This window comes from Gorilla gorilla, chromosome 19, assembly GCF_029281585.2.
Source record: "Gorilla gorilla gorilla isolate KB3781 chromosome 19, NHGRI_mGorGor1-v2.1_pri, whole genome shotgun sequence".
Taxonomy (NCBI): domain Eukaryota; kingdom Metazoa; phylum Chordata; class Mammalia; order Primates; family Hominidae; genus Gorilla; species Gorilla gorilla.
This window is the reverse complement of record NC_073243.2, coordinates 47,749,395-47,770,618: the sequence shown is the minus strand read 5'-3', so window position 1 is coordinate 47,770,618 and position 21,224 is coordinate 47,749,395. Positions and strand designations below refer to the sequence as shown.

At 42.2% G+C, this 21,224-nt stretch overlaps 1 protein-coding gene across 4 annotated transcripts in view; it reads left to right on the top strand.

The window, feature by feature from the left end:
* The window catches only part of IPO11 (importin 11), a 224,248-nt gene that overhangs the window by 15,499 nt on the left and 187,525 nt on the right, over positions 1-21,224 (top strand). For 3 of the 4 annotated variants that reach the window (XM_055367578.2, XM_055367577.2, XM_063700733.1), the window contains exon 2: positions 16,400-16,543. In XM_055367578.2, coding sequence (XP_055223553.2) covers positions 16,400-16,543 — 144 coding nt within the window. Of the gene's footprint in view, positions 1-2,855; positions 2,876-16,399; positions 16,544-21,224 lie in introns of those variants that run through there. The other variant, XM_031003183.3, reaches the window with a different exon arrangement.

Below are 21,224 nucleotides of genomic sequence, written 5' to 3'. Positions count from 1 at the left end.
ACTGCAGCCTTGACCTCCTGGGCTCAGGTGATTCTCCCATCTCAGCCTCCTGAGTAGCTGGGACTACAGGTGTGCCCCACCATGCCCAGCTAACTTTTTGTTTTTTTAGTAGTGATGGGGTTTCTCCATGTTGCCCAGGCTGGTCTCGAACTCCTGCACTCTAAGTGATCCACCCGCCTCAGCCTTCCAAAGTGTTGGATTACAGGTGTGAGCCACCATGTGGTATGTGACCCTCTGTGTGTCCTGGTCATAGAATACACAAAATATATACTCACACTTAATTTCATTAGAGACAGCTAGATAGCTCTCCAAAGTTGTATTAATAGATATTCCCAGTAGCAGTGTTTAAGAGTTTCTGTTTCCGTGCATTCTTGCCAGCATTGAATATTTTTGGACTTTGTAATTTTTGCTAGTCTGATGATCATAAAGTAGTTTTTCACTGTTTGGATTTTAAATCCCTGATAACCAGTGAGATAGCATCTCTTCTGATATTAATTAAACATTTAGCTCTTCTTTTCTATGAATTTTCTGCTTACACGCTTTGTTCACTTTTCTTATATATTTGTCTTGTTGATTCACAAGGGTTCCTTGTATATTCTGTATAATACACCTTTGTTTTAGTTATGTATTAATAACATTTCTTCTCTTAATCTTCACCTTGTTAACCTTGTGTAGGGTATCTTCAATGACTCCATCAATTTCAGTCTTCAGTTCTGATGTAGTATAATTCATTAGGCAGATAGGCTGTGAACTTGATGTATTTTTGTTCTTTCTCAAGTCTAAAGCTAAAAATTCCCAGTTAATTTCACTTGAGATATTAATGGACAGCACTGAACAAAAGTAAAAGTGTTTAATCTTTAGGGAGTACTGGGTGGGGACAGGAGACTTGCATTTAAAGTTCTAGAAATGTCACTAATGAGCCTGTGACCTTAGAGAAGTCAGTTTATCTCCTTATCTTTTGGCCACAGTGTCTTGGTCAGTAAAACAAAATACTTAAACTGTGTAGAGAACTGATATGGGTGGCTCCAAGGTGATAGGAAAATTATATTTATTTACTTGTTAACTTATATGGACTCACAACTGAGAGAAAAATTATTTTAATGATAAAATGTAGAATAGTGATTAACTGTGGGATTATTACTTGGCATACAGCACATGCATGTTTGAACAAATGGGTTTTTATAAATACAATGACAGGCTGAGCTCTTTATAGCAAGAATGAGATTCTTATAAGATACAGCTTTATAGACAGTGATGTCTTCAACCAGTAAATGGAAACTACCAATCGAAGATGTCTATATTTGGAGAGAGGACTGATGATTTCTTACACTCAGCAAAAAGTTTTGCCTGACTGCTAGTTATAAATTATAGTCTGTTAAATTTAATCTAGGCTGTGTTGTTATCTCAATTCAGTGCCTTAATCAAAATCAGTTTTATAGCTTTTCCTTCCTATTTTTTTCGTATCAAAGAAGGAACTTTATTTATTTATTTTTTGAGATGGAATCTTGCTTGTTGCCCAGGCTGGAGTGCAGTGACACCATCTTGGCTCACTGCAACCTCAACCTCCTGGGTTCAAGCAATTCTCCTGCCTCAGCCTCCCTAGTAGCTGGGATTATAGGTGCCCACCACCATGCTTAGCTAATTTTTGTGTTTTTAGTAGAAATGGGGTTTCACCATGTTGGCCAGGCTGGTCTCAAACTCCTGACCTCAGGTGATCCGCCTGCCTCGGCCTTCACAAGTGCTGGGATTACAGGTGTGAGCCACTGCCCAGCCAGAGAAGGACCTTTAAAAGCAATAAGCATAACTGCTGTTCCTTAGTGGGTTTTGTACAGACGTGTATTTTTGTTTTTCAGCTAAGGAGACTCCAGAGGGTGATGGTTGACAGTAGTTGGTACCTCACAGCTGGGCACTGATCAGGTAGGGGGTGTCAATATTGTTTAGGATAATGTATAACTTTTCTTATTAGGGGGAGATTAGTCACGGGGAACTCTTGTATATACCAAACAGGCAAGAGACTTATTGCAGTTTATCAGTGCCATTTTACTAAAAACTCCCGGTGAGACAGAAATACTCAAGTTTTTCGGACAGGTCTTCCTCTCACAGGTCTGCCTCCCCTGTCTATTGTCTTCTTACATACTTTATACTTCACCCATTTATTATTTGTTTCCCATTTATTTGTCTCCCCACTATAAAATATGCTTCACAAGGCTTGGATTTTTTTTTTGTCTTTTTAGTTAATCGATGTATCTCAAGTGCCTAGACTAGTGTCTGGCATTTGCAGGTGTTCAGTATATATTTATTGAATTAATAAATATAGAAAAGCCTAATGATAAAGCAAGAAAATATCAGAAAGGGGATTGGAGAGTGCAGGATTAGAAAAAAGGGTGTTAGATATTCCCAGTGAAAAGTATTATTAAATTTTGTTGGCTTGATATGCTCCATTTCAGTATAGGAAGATACTGAATGGACTGTTCATACATTCATTCATTTTTTTCAGCCATTCAGCACACTATTTACTCTTGCAGTGTTTTTTGTAGATATTTCTGTCTTTACTCTGATAAAATTTGTATTCCATATTGTTGTTCTTGGACCTCTGTCTCTTACCTTTTCTGTCTTCTGTCTGAGAAAACATAATTTCTGTTACTGTTTAGTTTAGTTGATCATACATTTACTGAACATCCTTCACACTGTGCTAGGTAATGGCATTTATAGATGAGTAAGACATCATTCTTTCCTTTAAACAGTTCATGATTTGGAGATGAGATAGAAGTAAACAAGGAAGTAAGTACAGCAACAGAAGTGTGTACTATGCAGAACAGTAGCATGGAGGAAGGAGCGCTTTACTGTCTACAGCAGTTAAAGATTTCCTCAGGAGGTAATGTCTACCATGAACAGCAACTTTAGTGATCTCTGTGTCCGTTAGCAGCCATTTTAAAAAGCATACATAAAAGTAGACAGAATTTTATGATGAACCCCCATCTAGCCATCATCCAGCTTTAACAATTATCAACTTCATTTCGTCTTACCTCCCACATACTTCTCTAGTTACATTGATAGAAGATCTAGAAGCTTGGTCAGATTCAGGTTTGTTTGTTTGTTTTTTTGGCAAGCAGCCCTTAAGATTTTGGTTTCTCAAAATAATAAACTTCATTTCTTTAAGTTTTCTAATATACTCACTTTTCTATTTTGATTATCGTAGAACTCTTCCCTGGTCTTCACAGAAATTAATTTCTTTCTTGTCTTTGGCATATTGTATTTCTCTAGTTTGCTTTTGACTCTGGGCAGTTTAACAGTTTGCTTGTATTTCCTATCCATGATTCCCCAGTGATATATTTTCTGCCTCTTGTTCTTCTCTTTGTAGACTTGGGCTATAGATCATGATTGTTTTTTTGAGACATGGTCTCACTCTGTTGCCCAAACTGGAGTGCAGTGGTGTGAATATGGCTCACTGCAGCCTCAACCTCCTGGGCTCAAGTCATCCTCCCACCTCAGCTTTTTTTTTGTTTGTTTTTTTGAGATGGAGTCTTGCTCTGTCGCTCAAGCTGGAGTGCAGTGGCGCAATCTGAGCTCACTGCAAGCTCCGCCTCCCGGGTTCACGCCATTCTCCTGCCTCAGCCTCCCGAGTAGCTGGGACTACAGGTGCCCGCCACCACACCTGGCTACTTTTTTGTATTTTTGGTAGAGACGGGGTTTCACCATGTTAGCCAAGATGGTCTTGATCTTGTGACCTCGTGATCCGCCCTCCGGGGCCTCCCAAAGTGCTGGGATTACAGGCGTGAGCCATCGCGCCTGGCTCAGCTTCTTTTTGAGAAGAAGTCTCTCTTGCCCAGGCTGGAGTGCAATGGCGTGATCTTGGCTGACTGCAACCTCTGCCTCCTGCCACCTCAGCTTCTTGAGTAGCTGGGACCATAGGTGCATGCCACCACACCTGGCTAAGGTTTTTTTTTTTTTCTAATTTTTATTTTTTGTAGAGATGGGGTCTTGCCATGTTGCCCGGACTGCCAGGCTGGTGTTGAACTCCTAGGCTCAAGCACTTCTCCTGCCTCTGCCTCCCAAATTGGTGGGATTACAGACGTGAGCCACCACACCCAATCTGAATATTTGTTCTTATCTTAAATGTGGAATTATTGTAGTGAATCAGTAGGTGATTTTATTCCTTTACTCCTGTCACTCTTGTCTGTTCTTGTTCCATGGTTTCTCAGTCTCCTTTATGCTAGACATTGCCTTTATTATTATATTTTTAAAAATTACTTCATATTTACCTTGAGTAGAACTCAAAAACACATTCATGTCTTTACCTCAAATTTTCTTTTGGTAGAGTGATGTAATATCTAACTATAGAAGTAGAAGCAGTGCTGTAAGGAAGTTCTTAGGTGTCATATTTTGCCTCAAGGTGAGGTTTTTGTTTTTGTTTTGAATCTCATCTTTCTCGCATTGCATTACTCTCTAGGCTCCCATTCATTTCTTTCTCTCAGGGGCTCAGCATTCTTTGCCCTATCCTCCTGAACCCTGTAATCCCTGTTACATTTCCAGATGGTGGTCTTGCTCACATGGTCATTGAGAATTCTAAAGTTCCTCGCTTCCTCCAACCCTCCTTGGGGGGAAAGGAACATACTCTTTGGAATGTGGTACTTCTTACCATCAGGTGGCACTGCAGACTATTCAATTTATTTTATTTTATTTTTTCAAGACGGAGTTTTGCTCTTGTTGCCCAGGCTGAAGTACAATGGTGCGATCTCGGCTCACTGCAACCTCCGCCTCCTGGGTTCAGGCGATTCTCCTGCCTCAGCCTCCCGAGTAGCTGGGATTACAGGCAAGCGCCACCATGCCTGGCTAATTTTTGAATTTTTAGTAGAGATGGGGTTTCACCATGTTGTTCAGGCTGGTCTTGAACTCCTGACCTCAGGTGATCCACCCGCCCCGGCCTCCTAAAGTGCTGGGATTATAGGCGTGAGCCACCACGCCTGGCCAATTCAAATTATTTTTACAGCTTTAGGAATGATAGAAACAATAGTACGTTATCCGGTAAAGAAAGAAGCAAGTTGATGTGGGAACTGGTATGGAGAAGATTTAGAAATGAAAGTAAAGATACGATTGCTAACAAATACAAATGTATTTTCCTTTTATGTGATACAAGTGTACACAATATATAGAAGTGTATATAATAGGTGAAGCCTAATGGAAAGTAAATAATACATTAGACTATTTTGGTTAGTTTGATTTTTCCAAGACTGTTTAAGTATTTTAAACTATCGTCTTTATAAACACCAAATAGTAAGAACATTAAGTACCTGATAGATATGACTATTTGGAGCTATGCTGCTATTTGAGAATAAACAAAACATAAAACCCCTGCTGTTTGATTATAAGACTCAGAGTCCCCTGGGTGAGGAGAATTGACTCTTGGTAAACACTGCCTTCACAAATCCAGATAATATGACAAAATTGTTGCTTACCGGCTGGTCGTGGTGGCTCACGTCTGTAATCCCAGCACTTTGGGAGGCCAAGGCGGGTGGATCACCTGAGGTCAGGAGTTCAAGACCAGCCTACCCAACATGGTGAAACCCAGTCTCTACTAAAAACACAAAAATTAGCTGGGCGTGGTGGCGGGTATCTGTAATCCCAGCTACTTGGGAGGCTGAGGCAGGAGATTTGCTTGAACCCAGGAGGTGGAGCTTGCAGTGAGCTCAGATTGTGCCATAGTCTTCCAGCCTGGGCGACAAGAGTGAGACTCTGTCTCAAAACAAACAAACAAACAAACTATTGCTTACCTACTTGTGCTACTGAAGACTAGGTTTGTAAACTTCCTCTCCTGAAATTTCATGAGAGTGCAGTTATTGACTACTTTACCTACTTGATATGTGCTTAACAAGAGAAATACATAATGATTTGCAGCTCTTTGAGAAGTTGGGGTGTTTTTGGAGAAAGGAAGAGAAATAAAGCAAATATCTAATTCCTATGGAAACTTAAGCAGATGTAAAATGAAAACTCTTGGCCTTAAAAAATATATTTTTTCATTATTAAAGTGTGTCGACTATAAGAATGATAACCCCTGGAGCTTTCTTAACACAACTATTGTTTATAATTTGATGTGTTTACTGCTTGTCTTTTTGTAGGTGTTTTTATTTTGTATAGTATTATATATATATTTTATATTTTAATTTTTATTTTTTATATATATTTCTCTAGTTACAAAACAGACTAAGAGAGAATATTTTTAAGTTATGATTGGCTTAGGCAGGTTTAAACTTGTAGTTCAAAATGCACTTCTTTTTTCTTTCTGTTTTTTTTTTTTTTTTTGATACGGAGTTTTGCTCTTGATGCCCAGGCTGGAGCGCAATGGCGCGATCTCGGCTCACTGCAATTTCTGCCTCCCGGGTTCAAGCGATTCTCCTGCCTTAGCCTCCCGAGTAGCTGGGATTACAGGCGCCTGCCACCACACCTGGCTCATTTTTTTGTATTTTTAGTAGAGACAGAGTTCCACCACATTGGCCAGGCTGGTCTCGAGCTCCTTACCTCAGGTGATCCACCTGCCTCGGCATCCCAAAGTGCTGGGATTACAGACATGAGCCACCGTGCCCTCCAGATGCGTTTCTAACAAGCAGGAGTTTGCAGGTGTTTTGAAAACTCCAAGCAGAAGTTTGTAGGTCCTTTGAAACTCTTGAGTAGATTTGATGTTTTAGGAGTAGGGAAGAGAAAGCAAGCAAATAGCTTCTCTCCTTGATGTCACATATATTTTGTTGTGCGTTTTTTCCTCCCAAGCAAACCAGTTTTTGACAGTCTGCATAAAGTGTCATAGGGCAGGTGTCCCCAGCCCTCAGGCCATGGACCAGTATCAGTCAGTCCGTGGCCTGCTAGGAACTGGGCCACACTGCAGGAGGTGAGCAGTGGGTGGAGAGTGAGCATTACTACCTGAGGTCCACCTCCTGTCAGATCAGCAGCAGCATTAGATCGTCATAAAAGCACAAACCCTGTTGTGAACTGCACATGCAAAGGATCTAGGTTGCATACTCCTTATGAGAATCTCACTAATGTCTGATGATCTGTGGTGGAACAGTTTCATCCAGAAACCATCCCCCCCTGCCCTTTACCCCTCTTCCACTGCCCCGCCCCATCTGTGGAAAAATCGTCTTCCATGAAACCAGTCCCTGGTACCAAAAAGGTTGGGGGCTGGTGTCACAGGGAATACATCAGTAGCCCTGGTGGTTCTTTTAGCTGAAGGTATTTGGGAAATATATGGAAGCATCTTTAGTCAATCTGTTTGAGGTATTAATAACGTATAGTGTGCAGGGACAGAGATGCTAAACAACCTGTAATGCATGCACAGAAAAGAATTTTCTTGTCCAAACTGCCAAAGACTTCTGCTGAGAAACTGAAGTGAATCCAGATGTTGCAGTACTCATTTGAATCCAGATGTTGTAGTACACACTAGTATCTTTGGAACCTCCTTGTCTTGTGCCAGAAGTCCTACATTGTTTCACCTTGCTTTAATTTCTTGATCTTTTTGGCCCTGAGTTAACATCAATTGTTGTTGAAACTGTAGACACTTTTTTTTTTTTTTTAAAGAGACAGGGTGTCATTATGTTACGGAGGCTGATCTTGAACTCCTGAGCTCAAGTGATCCTCCCATCTTGGCCTCCTAAAGTGCTGAGATTGCAGGTGTGAGCCACCATGCCTGGCCTATATAAGTCACATTTTATTTATTTATTTTTTTGAGGCGGAGTCTCACTGTGTTGCCCAGGCTGGAGTGCCGTGGCGCGATCTCAGCTCACTGCAACCTCCGCCTCCCGGGTTCATGGGATTCTCCTGTCTCAGCATCCTGAATAGCTAGGATTACAGATGCACACCACTACACCTGGCTAATTTTTGTATTTTTAGTAGAGATGGAGTTTCACCATGTTGGTCAGGCTGGTCTTGAACTCCTGACCTCGCGATCCACCCGCCTCAGCCTCCCAAAGTGCTGGGATTACAGGCATGAGCCCCTGCGCCTGGCTATAAGTCACATTAAAAAAAAATTGAAAACATTTTTTTTTAGAGACAGGGTCTCACTTTGTCGCCTGGGCTAGAGTGCAGTGGCACAGTCTTAGCTCACTGCAAGTCAGACTCCTGGGGTCCTCCACACTCAGCCTCCTGAGTAGCTAGCTGGGACTACAGGTTTGTGCCACTACTCCTGGCTAAACTTTTTGTTTTTTATTTTTTGTAGAGTTGAGGTCTCACTATGCTGCCCCGGCTGGCCTCGAACTCCTGGCTGTCCTCCTGCCTAAACCTCCCAAAGTGCCGAGATTACGCTTGTGCCACTGCACATGGCCATCTCTTGTGGATTTTGACATTTACATAATCAAAGCACTTAAAAAAACCAGCTTTATTGAGCTATAATTTACAGTCCGTGTAATTCACCCACTGAAAAGGGTATACAATTCAGTAGTTTTTAGTATATTCACAGAGTTGTGCAGCCCTCATTACAGTCAGTTTTAGAACACTTTCATCGTCCCAAATAGCAGTTGCTCCACATTTTCCCCCAATTCCCCAGCCTAGGGAACCACTTAATCTACTTCTTTGTGTTATAAATTTGCCTGTTCTTCATATTTCATATAAATGGGAATCATGCAGCTTGTGGTTTTATGTGACTGGCTTCTTCTGCTTAGGGTGATGTTTTCAAGGCTCATTCATGTTTTAGTATGTTACAGGATTTCATTCCGTTTTAGGTGAAATAATACTTCATTGTATGGAAATACCACATTTTATTTTATTTTATTTATTTTAATTTAATTTAATTTTCGTTTTTGAGACAGAGTCTCACTGTGTGGCCCAGGCTGGAGTGCAGTGGCGTGATCTTGGCTCACTGCAACCTCCGCCTCCTGGGTTCCAGTGATTCTCATGCCTTAGCCTCCCGAGTAACGAATTACAGGCGCACACCACCACGCCCGGCTGATTTTCATGTGTGTGTGTGTCTGTTTTTGAGACAGAGTCTCACTCTGTTGTCCAGACTGGAGTGCAGTGGTGCGATCTTGGCTCACTGCAACCTCTGCCTCCCGGGTTCAAGCGATTCTCCTGCCGCAGCCTCCTGAGTAGCTGGGACTATAGGCATGTGCCACCACACCCAGCTAATTTTTTGTATTTTTAGTAGAGTTGGGGTTTCACTGTGTCAGCCAGGCTGGTCTCGATCTCCTGACCTTGTGATCCTCCTGCCTCAGCCTCCCGAAGTACTGGGATTACAGGAATGAGCAACTGCGCCTGGCCTGATTTTTATATTTTTAGTAGAAATGGGTTTTCACCATGTTGGCCAAGCTGGTCTCGAACTCTGGACCTCGGGATCTGCCCACCTTGGCCTCCCAAAGTGCTGGGATTATAGGCGTGAGCTGCTGCACCTGGCTGAAATACGCATTTTATTTACCCATTCATCACATGATGGATATTTGAGTTGTCAGTTTTTGGCTATTATGAATAATGTTGCAGTGAATATCTGTATACGAGTTTTTGTATGGACATATTCATTTATCTTGACTATATGTCCAAAGGTAGAATTGCTATGTTATATGTTATTCTGTGTTTAACATTTTAAGGAACTGCCAGACTTTTCCAAAGTCGCCATTTTACATTTGCACCAGCAATGCATGAGGGTTGCAGTTTCTCCTTACTGATGCCTCATTATCTTCTTTTAAAAAGCTGGACACCATTGATCGGATCATTATCTTTTTGATTATAGCAGTAGTAGTGGGCCTTGACCTCCAGGGCTCAAGCAGTCCTCTCACCTCAGCCTCCCAAGTAGCTGGGACCACAGGCGTGTGCCATCACACCTGACTAACTTTTTCTATTTTTGGTAGAGATGGGTTTTCGCCATGTTACCCAGGCTGGTCTTGAACTCCTGAGCTCAGGCAAATTGCCCGCCTCAGCCTCCCAACATGCTGGGATTACAGGTGAGAGCCGCCATGCCAGGCACCTTAATCTCAGAAAGTAGTTTAGCAGTGTATTTAATTTAATTTAATTACTTAATTTTTTTTTTTTTTTTGAGACAGAGCCTTGTTCTGTCGCCAGGCTGGAGTGCAGTGGCGCAATCTTGGCTGACTGCAACCTCTGCCTCCTGGGTTCACACGATTACCCTGCCTCAGCCTCCCGAGTAGCTGGGATTACAGGCGTGCACCATCACGTCTGGCTAATTTTTTGAATTTTAGTAGAAACGGGGTTTCACCATGTTGGCCAGGCTGTTCTTGAACTCCTGACCTCAGGTGATCCTCCCGCCTCAGCCTCCAAAAGTGCTATTACAGGTGAGAGCCACGTGAGCCACCGTGCCTGGCCTTATTTTATTTTTTGAGACAGAGTCTCCTCTGTCACCCAGGCTGCAATGCAGTGGTGCACTCTCCTCACTGCAACCTCTGCCTCCTGGATTCAAGTGATTCTTGTGCCTCAACCTCCTGAGTAGCTGGGACTACAGGCATGTGCCACGGTGCGCCTGGCTAATTTTTTATATTTTTAGTAGAGATGGAGTTTGCTGTGTTGGCCAGGCTGGTCTTGAACTCCTGGCCCCAAGTGATCCGCCCACCTCGACCTCCCAAAGTGCTGGCATTACAGGTGTGAGCTACCACATCTGGGCCTTACAGTGTATTTCAAAACTCTTCATTTTCTTTCCTTTCCCACCAGGCACTTCTGTGCACAGTACTCACTTATCTAATTGTGCGCTTGCTTAGAAATTCCAGGGGCTATTTTTTGTTGTTTGTTTGTTTGTTTGAGACGAAGTCTTGCTCTGTCACCCAGGTTGGAGTGCAGTGGGGTGATCTCAGCTCACTGTAGCCTCTACCTCCTCAGTTCAAGTGATTTTTCCAGGGGCTAATTTTAAAACAAATCAGGCATAGAGATTCAGCTGTGGAATCCTCCTGTTTAGGAGGAGTTACAGATAGTCTGCCACCACCAGGCTAAAGTCAAGATGCCAGCTGTACCACCGGCTTACTCAAGATAGCCATTGAAACAAGGCATGCAGACTAGGCGCAGTGGCTCACACCTGTATTCCCAGCACTTTGGGAGGCTGAGGTAGGCGAATTACTTGAGGCCAGGAGTTTGAGACCAGCCTGGTCATCATGGTGAAACCCAGCTCTATTAAAAATATAAAAGTTAGCCAGGCTTGGTGGTGCCTGCCTATAATCCCAGCTACTTAGGAGACTGAGGCACAAGAATCGCTTGAGCCCAGGAGGCAGAGGTTGCAGTGAGCTGAGATTGCACCACTGCACTCCAGCCTGGGTGACAGAGCAAGACTCACATACATACATACATACATACATACATACATACATGCGGCATGCAGACCTGTACCCTGCTGCACCACTCCCGTATGTTTTTTATACCAAGTTTTTCTTCTTAAACCCCTTCACTCAGCCCGAAAAAACTGAAATGGTTCCTTTGAGGCTTGAGCTGGGCTATTTTCCCATTTACTAACACTTAAGTAAAAGCTGCTTTCCTTTTACCACACCATACTTTGACTGCTGAGTGGCAAACGGCCAAACTTGAGTTGGGTACTTTATTTATCCTGGTGTGGTACCTCTGCTCTTTGAGCAAGCTGTTGTGGACGTGATAGAGGCTCACTATTCTTTGCCTGCTGCCCTGTGGTAGAGCTTCTGCCGCAGGAGTGGTGTCTGGATGGAAGAAGAGAGCCCTAGACCTCTAGCTGTGTTTGCCTGGTACAGAATTTCTGCAGCATATAGCTGGGGTGTATGAGAAATACTGGCAGGCTGGCTACCCATTCTGGGGAGAAACCGTAGCCCTTGGCTGGGAGTTAGGGTGAGAGAGAGCCCTGTGTTCTTGGCTGTTATGTCCCTGGAGTAGAGCTTCCTCACATTGTGGGGTAGGGCTGGGTTTGTGGCTCAAAAGCCACAGATTCTTACTGTTCCTTCCAAGATTTAGTAATATTTGTCACATAGATGTTTCTGTATTTGCTGTATGCGGTTAAGACATTTTCCAGAGACTTTGAGCTTTTTATAATTTTCACCAGTTAGGGTTGTATCCCTGAGGAGAGGGTCTGTGGAGCTACTTATGTCATCATTCCAGAAATATTCTTTCTCTTCTAATTCTTTTAAACTGGAAGTTAGGCCCCGTCTTGATTAGATTAATGTTGACCATTTTTGGTGTTTCAGAGGCGAGGCTGTGGGCTGCGTATTTCATCATATCAGGAGGCACTTAAGGTCAAGTTGTGTTGTTGTTGTTGATAACTGAATTTACTCTGTTGGTTAAGCTGGCGACTGATGACGGATTTCTTTATTTTAAAGATTTGTTTCTTCATTACAATTAGCAAGTAATCTGTGGAGTGATACTTGGACACATTGGGAACATTCTGTTCCCCAACAACTGTTCTTTCATTTAATGGTTTTAGCATGGGTTATTTACCCATGCCTGAATAAATTATTTCACTGTGGGAACCTTTTTATTTTGAAACACTCTTCTTCGGTTTTTACTCTAATTTTGGCACCTTTTTGTTTTTTTTTTTTTTTTAAAGTCAATCTACTTAATGTGTTGGCATTTAGTAGACTTGCTGGGTTTATTGTATGTGTGAAATGCCCTAAAACTAATGACAAACACAGATAATACAAATATTCTGAAGAACATTGTTATGTATGGCTGAAATTGAAGTCACCGCAGGTCTGATAAATCTGTTAGTAGCAGGTAAAGATGCTGAGTTTTCTTTTGTTTACTTGTTTCTTTTAATGAGCATTTTATGTTTCCAACTGTAGGCACATTCGTATATTGGTTCTGTGTGGCAGATATACTCTGGGCGCCAACTGGTATGGTAGAAACGTACTTTTCACAATTTGTTTTAACAATAAGAGTAGCTTCCTCTGCCTCTCACCCCAGTAGCCCACAGATTTTGGGTAGACAACAGAGACTCTTCTGATTCTTATCCTAACGACTACTGCAGTGTCTGGCACAAAATAGGTGCCCCAAAAATGTATGAACTGAGCTCTTCCCCGCCAGACTGGATGGGCTTCTTAGGAGCAAGGATCAAAGCAAGGGGAGGACCTGGATGGGGCAGATACTGGAAGGAGGCAGGGATGGGAAACTCTAGCAGATTCCACTAGAACAGGAAAAATGGTGAGGGTAAGGATTGCTTTGCTGTGTGCATTTATGTTCTCTGCACAATCTTTGCTGTAGGGGAAAATTGCTTTGAGGGTTGGCAGTAGTCAGTCATTTTTTTAGGAATAGCCCAAAGCAAGGCTGTGACTTTTATTTCTTTGGTGGAGGGGGTGGGATGAGGATGAGTTCTGGTAGAGCTTTTTTCCTTTCATATGTTGATAGCAATATATTTATGTTCTTCCTATCCTGCGTCTATTTTTATACCTATATGAAAAGCCTAGACACCTTATTTTGCCCCATTTGTTCCTGCCCTTTTCTCCAACTTCATTTTCCGCCACTTTCCCCTTTTCTCACTAAGTGTCAGTCATGTTGGCCTTCTTCAGTTTGTTTCTAATTGCAAGGCCTTTTTTCTAGTTGTTTTCCCTGTCTGAAGCTCTGCCTTCTGATCCTTGCATGGGTTTCTCTTGTCATTCACGTCTCTCATAAATGTCACTTCTCAGAAGCCTTCACTGAATACCCAGTCTAAAGTGACACACTCAGTTGCAGTCAGTCTTTTTGTTTGTTTGTTTGTTTTGAGACAGGGTTTCTCTGTTGCCCAGGCTGGAGTGCAGTGGCGTGATCACAGCTCACTGTATCCTGGACCTCCCTGGGCTCAGGTGATCCTCCCACCTTAGCCTCCTTAGTAGCTGGGACTACAAGTGCACACCACACCTGGGTAATTTTTGTATTTTCTGTAGAGACGGGATTTTGCTCTGTTGCCTAGGTGGGTCTTGAAGTCCTGGGCTCAGGCGATCTGTCCGCCTCAGCCTCCCAAAGTGCTGGGATTAACAGGTGTGAGCCACCACACCTGGCCATGAGATGTGCTTTAAGTGTAAAATATACACAGGATTTTGAAGATTTAGTAGTAAAAGTAAAATATCTCAGTATATTTAAAAAATATTGGTTACATGTTGCAATGATAACATTTTGGATGTATTGAGTCAAATACACTATTAGGCCTGGTGCAGTGGCTTACACCTGTAATGCCAGAACTTCAGGAGGCCGAGGCGGGCGGATCATTTGAGGTCAGGAGTTTGAGACCATCCTGGCCAATATGGTGAAACCCAGTCTCTACTAAAAATACAAAAATTAGCTGGGCGTGGTGGCTCGCGCCTGTAGTCGCAGCTACTTGGGAGGCTAAGGCAGGAGAATCACTTGAACCCAGGAGGCAGAGGTTGCCATGAGCTGAGATTGCACCACTGCACTGTAGCTTAGGCAACAGAGTGAGACGCTGTCTCAAAAAAAAAAAATGTATATATATATATATATATATCAGAGTAGCTGTAGTAAAATATATATATTAGGATTAATTTTACATACTTCTTTTTACTACTTAACGTGGCTGCTAGAAAATGTAAAATTAGGCCAGATGCCATGGCTCATGCCTGTAATCCCAGCACTTGGGGAGGGATTGCTTGAGCCTAGAAGTTTGAGACCAGCCTGGGCAACAAAGCGAGACCTTGTCTCTACAAAAAAAAAAATAATAAAAAAAATTTAGCTGGGCCTGGTGGTGCATGTCTGTGTTCCCAGCTACTTAGGAGGCTGAGGTGGAAAGATCACTTGAGATCGCGGCTGCCGTGAGCAGGGATCACGTCACTGTGTTACAGCCTGGGTGACAGAAATTTAAATTCTTAATCTGGGCTGCGCATGGTGGCTCGCGCCTGTAATCCCAGCACTTTGGGTGGCCAAGGACCTGGCAGGCAGAGGTTGCAGTGAGCCGAGATCGTGCCGCTGCACTCCAGCCTGGGCAACAGAGCAAGACTCTGTCTCAAAAAAAAAAAAAAATCTCAATCTGGCCAGGCATGGTGGCTCATGCCTGTAATCCCAGCACTTTGGGAGGCCGAGGCAGGCGGATCACCTGGGTTCAGGAGTTTGAGACCAGCCTGGCCAACGTGGTGAAACCCCGTCTCTACTAAAAATACAAAAATTAGCTGGGCTTGGTGGTGTGCGCCTGTAATCCCAAATACTGGGGAGGCTGAGGCAGGAGAATCGCTTGAACCCGGGAGGTGGAGTGAGTTGAGATTGTGCTGTTGCACTCCAGCCTGGGTGACAGAGTGAGACTCTGTCAAATCAAATCTTAATCCAACTCTATCAGTAACTGTTGGTATTTTTCAGATTCTAGTTATTAGGCCCTTTTTAAGATGGTACAATGAAATTTTTGTGTTTTTGATTAGCCCTGCTTTACTTACATAGGTTTTGAAATGGTTGATTTTCCCTAAAAGATAATCTAGGTCAGATTTCTTGTTGAATCAACATTTGGAATCTTGCCATTTCACTGCAATTTAATTGTAATTATTTTAACAAAGGAATTCATTTGCTTTGGCTATATTCTTTATAGGCTAATAACTTTCAGACCTTTACTGTCTGGAACATTCTTCGGTCACAGAGATAGCCACTGTCACTAAGCTGTATCAATACAGTACAACGCTATTCCATGTCACCCCTGCACTGAGAACTTCGACTTATTTTCTGTCAATATTTTTAGCTTTCAATTTTAATCCTTATATTTTGTACGTGTATATTGTGAATAACTATACATACTTGCTAAGTATAGAATTGTATATACAATTTTGGGGGCGATTAGAAACAGAATCCCGGAGAATTCAACAAAATCAAGAAATTGTGTGTTTGTTGAATGGCTTCAGCTACATGGTATAGGATTAGATGACCCAGCCCTTAAGATCCTTTCTGACTTAGGTTTTAGATTTTTGTTTAATAGGTCAGTTTGGCTTTTTTCCCCATAGCATTTCATTTTGTATGTTTCTTAAAATGATTTGAAGATGTACCATTGGTGGCACGTAAGATGATGTTGGAGAGTACTTTACTAACAAGTCAAAGCAATTCTTTTGCAGTTTTCTTTTCTTCCTTCTGATTTTGTCAAGGATAAAGTTAGGTGTTACTTACTGTATGGTTTAATACTTTTATAACACTTATTAATCTCCTTTTTAAAACGAAGACAGAAGGCATTATGCTTAGTCTTGGGCACGTAATGGTACTTACTCAGAATTTAGAAACTTTGAAGTTTGTGTGTGTATCTCCCCTCCCTCAATTTATTATCTTCTATTTATGGAACAATGAAAGAGAGTTTCCTTTAGGAATAAATTGATTTAAGCAAAAATAATTTGATTATGAATTTTAAGGATGAGTATGGGGTATACTTAGAAAAGATAGAAAGGCAGAACATGAAGGATTAGATGAATGGGAGTAATTCAGAACATGAAAGCTTTTTGTCTCCATTTATTTTACTGTTAATTTTTTTATTACTTGTAATACGTATTCAAGTATGTTAACTTATCGTTGCCAGGTTTCCATGGATCTCAATAGTGCCAGCACTGTTGTTCTTCAGGTCTTAACACAGGCCACCAGTCAGGATACTGCTGTGTTAAAACCAGCTGAGGAGCAGTTGAAGCAGTGGGAGACACAGCCAGGTTTCTATTCAGTGTTGCTGGTAAGTTCTAAAATTGTTTGCTTTTCTTTTTAATAAAATGAGACAACATTAATTTGTTTTAAAACCCTAGTTTTATTGGTAGTTTAGTGAAATAGATTCAAATGTTTGGCTGCTGATGCCTTTGCCATTATCTTATTACTTTATGACTTCTTAAGGGTGTTAAATAAATATTTATTGATAAATATAAAAATAAGCTAGGTATATGTAGCATCTGCTCAGAAGGCAAAACTGTGATGATTTTCAGTTTTAGTATGTTATAAGTGTCTACTATCAGGACTCTAGGTAGCACTCTTTCATATTTTGTCCTTATCCCTACCCCAGGTAATTTATGTTGTCATAGTTGTTCAGGTCTCCACATTGCAGCATCAGTGTCAGGTGTACCGTATATTTCACTTTAAAATGTTTTCTTTTCTCATCTAAAAATTTCATTCTCTTGACACAGCTGATGTTTTCTTGGATATAATGGGAAATGGTATAATTAATTAACAATATGTGCTTTAAATAAACCTTTATTGGAGTTCAAAGTTTTTGACTAATTAATCAAAATTATTTTCTTAATGCCAGAATGAAAGAAGTCTTTTTGTGTTGAACACTTTCCTTACACTTTTCTTCTGAGAAATTGAGAACTCTGATTAGTGTTTGAGGTTTAGCTTCTGGTCAGGGCAACAAAGCTCCCAGTTGGGTTAAAAACTGACTCAGTATTTGTGACCAGGTCATAGAATCAGAGCAAAATTGTTTATTATATCTTGCAAAATAAAATAAATGATAGCAGTTGTCATATATATTTTAACTTGTTGGCTAAAAAAGTTTGAGTTGTTTGTTAAATTGAAAAAGATATTGTTCATGACAGTAAGGGAAATTGTTTAAAGTCAGACTTGTTATCCTGAATATAACAAAAAAGATGGCTGTTTGGCTCAGTAACAGAATGGTAAAAAAAAAGATTGATTTTAAAAGATACTAAAGAAAACATCTTATTCTTTATGTAGTCCTAGCATCATGTTTGTAAATTTTAGGCATAGTATAAATCTTTAGAAAATCTCTTGAGTAGGGCCGGGTGCAGTGGCTCACTCCTGTAATCCCAGCACTTTGGGAGGCCAAGGCGGGTGGATCACCTGAGATCAGGAGTTTGAGACCAGCCTGACCGACATGCTGAAACCCCATCTCTACTGAAAATACAAAATTAGCCAGGTGTGGTGGCGCACGCCTGTAGTCGCAGCTATTCATGAGGCTGAGGCAGGAGAATCGCTTGAACTCAGGAGGCGGAGGTTTCAGTGAGCTGAGATCGTGCCATTGTACTCCAGTCTGGGCAACAAGAGCGAAACTCCATCTCAAAAAAAAAAGGGGGGGAGCAGCGGGGCCAGGTGTGGTGGCTTATGCCTGTCATCCCAGCACTTTGGGAGGCCAAGGCGGGTGAATCATGTGACCAGGAGATTGAGACCATCCTGACTAACACGATGAAATCCCGTCTCTACTAAAAATACAAAAAATTAGCCAGGCATGGTGGCAGGTGCCTGTAGTCCCAGCTACTCGGGAGGCTGAGGCAGGAGAATGGTGTGAACCCAGGAAGCAGAGCTTGCAGTGAATGGAGATTGCGCCACTGCACTCCAACCTGGGCGACAGAGCAAGACTCCATCTCAAAAAAAAAAAAAAAAAAAAAAAATCTCTTGAGTATCTTTACTCTCCTTACGCTTATTTAAATGAATATGCTCTATAATTAGTCTTGTGCTTTTTCAGGCCAAAATATAAAACACTTTCAGAATTTCTGATTTTAATTACTGCTGGACCTTAAAAACCAATAGGCATTGCTTAACTGTTGTCTTTTTATGTATTAATAACTATACCCTATTAATAATACTAAGTGCGTAGGTTTTTTTTTTTTTTTTTTTTTTTGAGACGTCTCGCTCTGTCGCACAGGCTGGAGTGCAGTGGGGTGATTTAGGCTCACTGCAAGCTCTGCCTCCCGGGTTCACGCCATTGCAGTGGGGTGATCTAGGCTCACTGCAAGCTCCGCCTCCCGGGTTCACGCCATTCTCGTGCCTCAGCCTCCCGAGTAGCTGAGACTACAGGTGCCCGCCACCACGACCGGCTAATTTTTTTGTATTTTTAGTAGAGACAGGGTTTCACCGTGTTAGCCAGGATCGTCTCAATCTCTTGACCTTGTGATCCGCCCGCCTTGGCCTCCCAAAGTGCTGGGATTACAGGCGTGAGCGACTGCGCCTGGCCCAGTCTTTTTTTTTTTTTTTTTTTTTTTTTAAAGTAGAGACAGGGTCTTGCTTTGTTGGCTGATGTCAAACTCCTGGGCTCAAATGATCCTCCCACCTTGGCCTCCGAATGTCTTTATTTTTATTACCTGTAATTTTCTTCTTAGAGGGATGTAACATTTCTTTTAGATGGAACAGATTATATTTACAGTAGATTAAAAAGCTGCTGTGTTTTAGTCTTCCTTTTTCCCCTATACTTGCTATCTAGGTACGTTTGATCTTACCTAGCTGTCCATTCTAGTCAGGAGACTCCTGTATTTGTATACATGATCTCAGGCTTATGTTCTAGTCCTGTTTTTCAGAGTACTTATAGGACATTTCTACTTGGATTGACATCTGCAGCTTGACTTTTCTTATTTTCATAAGTGTATTTGAGATAGACTGAGTGAGATCCACCAACTTCCACAATATTCCCACATTACTTCCATTCATTCACTCATTTGCTCAATAGAAAGTTAGGAAGTTTCTGCTTTGCCAGGCACTGTGCTAGATTCTAGGCGTAAGAGAAGACTCAATCTAGTATAGAAGGTGGACATGTAAAGTGTGAAGATCAAATGTGATTAATGTGGTAAAAGAAGTGCATGTTTTGTAATGGAGACCCAAAAGAGGGACTTGCACCCAGTTGCCAGTGGTTCGAAGGAATAAATGTGAGTTACACAACTCTCTTTGTAATCTTTTTTCTTTTTTTTTGTATTTAGACGTGATTTTCTAAAATTGGCTGTATAGTGTACGTCCTTTTTTTTTTTTTTTTTCTTTCATGAGGCGGAGTCTCGCTGTGTTGCCCAGGCTGGAGTGCAGTGGTGTGATCTCAGCTCACTGCAACTTCTGCCTCCTGGGTTCAAGCGATTCTCCTGCCTCCGCCTCCTGAGTAGCTGGGATTACAGGTGCCCCCCCACCATGCCTAGCTAATTTTTTGTATTTTTAGTAGAGACAGGGTTTCACCATGTTGGCCAGGCTGGTCTCTAACTCCTGACCTCAAATAATCTGCCCACCTCGGCCTCCCAAAGTGCTGGGATTACAGGCGTGAGCCACTGCGCCCAGCCTGCATTCCTTTTTAAAAAATACTTGGCTGATCACAGTGGCTCACCCCTGTAATCCTAGCACTTTGGGAGGCCAGGACAGGTGGATCACCTGAGGTCAGGCGTTCAAGACCCACCTGGCCAACATGGTGAAAGCCCATCTTTGCTAAAAACACAAAAATTAGCCGGGAGTGGTGGTGCATGCTTGTAATCCCAGCTTTTCGGGAGGTTGAGGAAGGAGAATCGCTTGAACCCGGGAGGTGGAGGTTGCAGTGAGCCAAGATTGCGCCACTGCACTCCAGTCAGTGCAACGGGAGTGAGACTTCATCTCAAAAAAAAAAACTTATAAATGTTTTTCTATAGCAAAGGACATACTTCCACATCATTTTTGGCTTTGGGGTTTTCCTATACAAGGTAAGAGGTCACCTTTGGGAATTTGAGTTGTTTTTGGTCTGAGACATAGTATAATTATAGTCATTATTATTATTTGGATTAACATAATGAATACTTTTTTTGAGTAATGGTTAATGTTGAGTTGAGATTATTCACATCACATGTAGCTTTATCTCTCTTGTTTTTTGAGACAGAGTTTCACTCTTGTTGCCCAGGATGGAGTGCAATGGTGTGATCTCAGCTCACAGCATCCTCTCCCCTCCCAGGTTCAAGAGATTCTCCTGCCTCAGCCTCCCAAGTAGCTGGGATTACAGGCATGCGCAACCATGCCTGGCTAATTTTGTATTTTTATAGAAACGGGATTTCTCCATGTTGGTCAGGCTGGTCTTGAACCTTTGACCTCAGGTGATTTGTCCTCCTTGGCCTCCCAAAGTGCTGGGATTACAGGCATGAGCCACTGTGCCTGGCCCTTTTTTTTTTTTTTTTTTTTTTTTATGGGACAGAGTTTTGCTCTTGTTGCCCAGGCTGGAGTGCAGTGGTGCGATCTCTGCTCACTGCAACCTCCGCCTCCTGGGTTCAAGCAATTCTGCCTCAGCCTACTAGCAGCTGGGATTATAGATATGCGCCACCACACCCAGCTAATTTTTTGTATTTTTAGTATAGATGGGGTTTCATCATGTTGGCCAGGCTGGTCTCGAATTCCTGACCTCATGGTGATCCACCTGCCTCGGGCTCCCAGAGTGCAGGGATTACAGGCATGAACCACCACGCCCGGCCGCTTTCTATCTCTTAAAAATGTTCTGCTATCAAACTTTTTTTTTTTTTTTGAGACAGTCTCACTCTGTCACCAGGCTGGAGCACAGTGGCGCGATCTTGGCTTACTGTAACCTCCACCTTCCTGGTTCAAGCTATTCTCCTGCCTCAGCCTCCCGAGTAGCTGGTATTACAGGCATGTGCCACCACGCCCAGCTAATTTTTGTATTTTTAGTAGAGATGGGGTTTCACCAT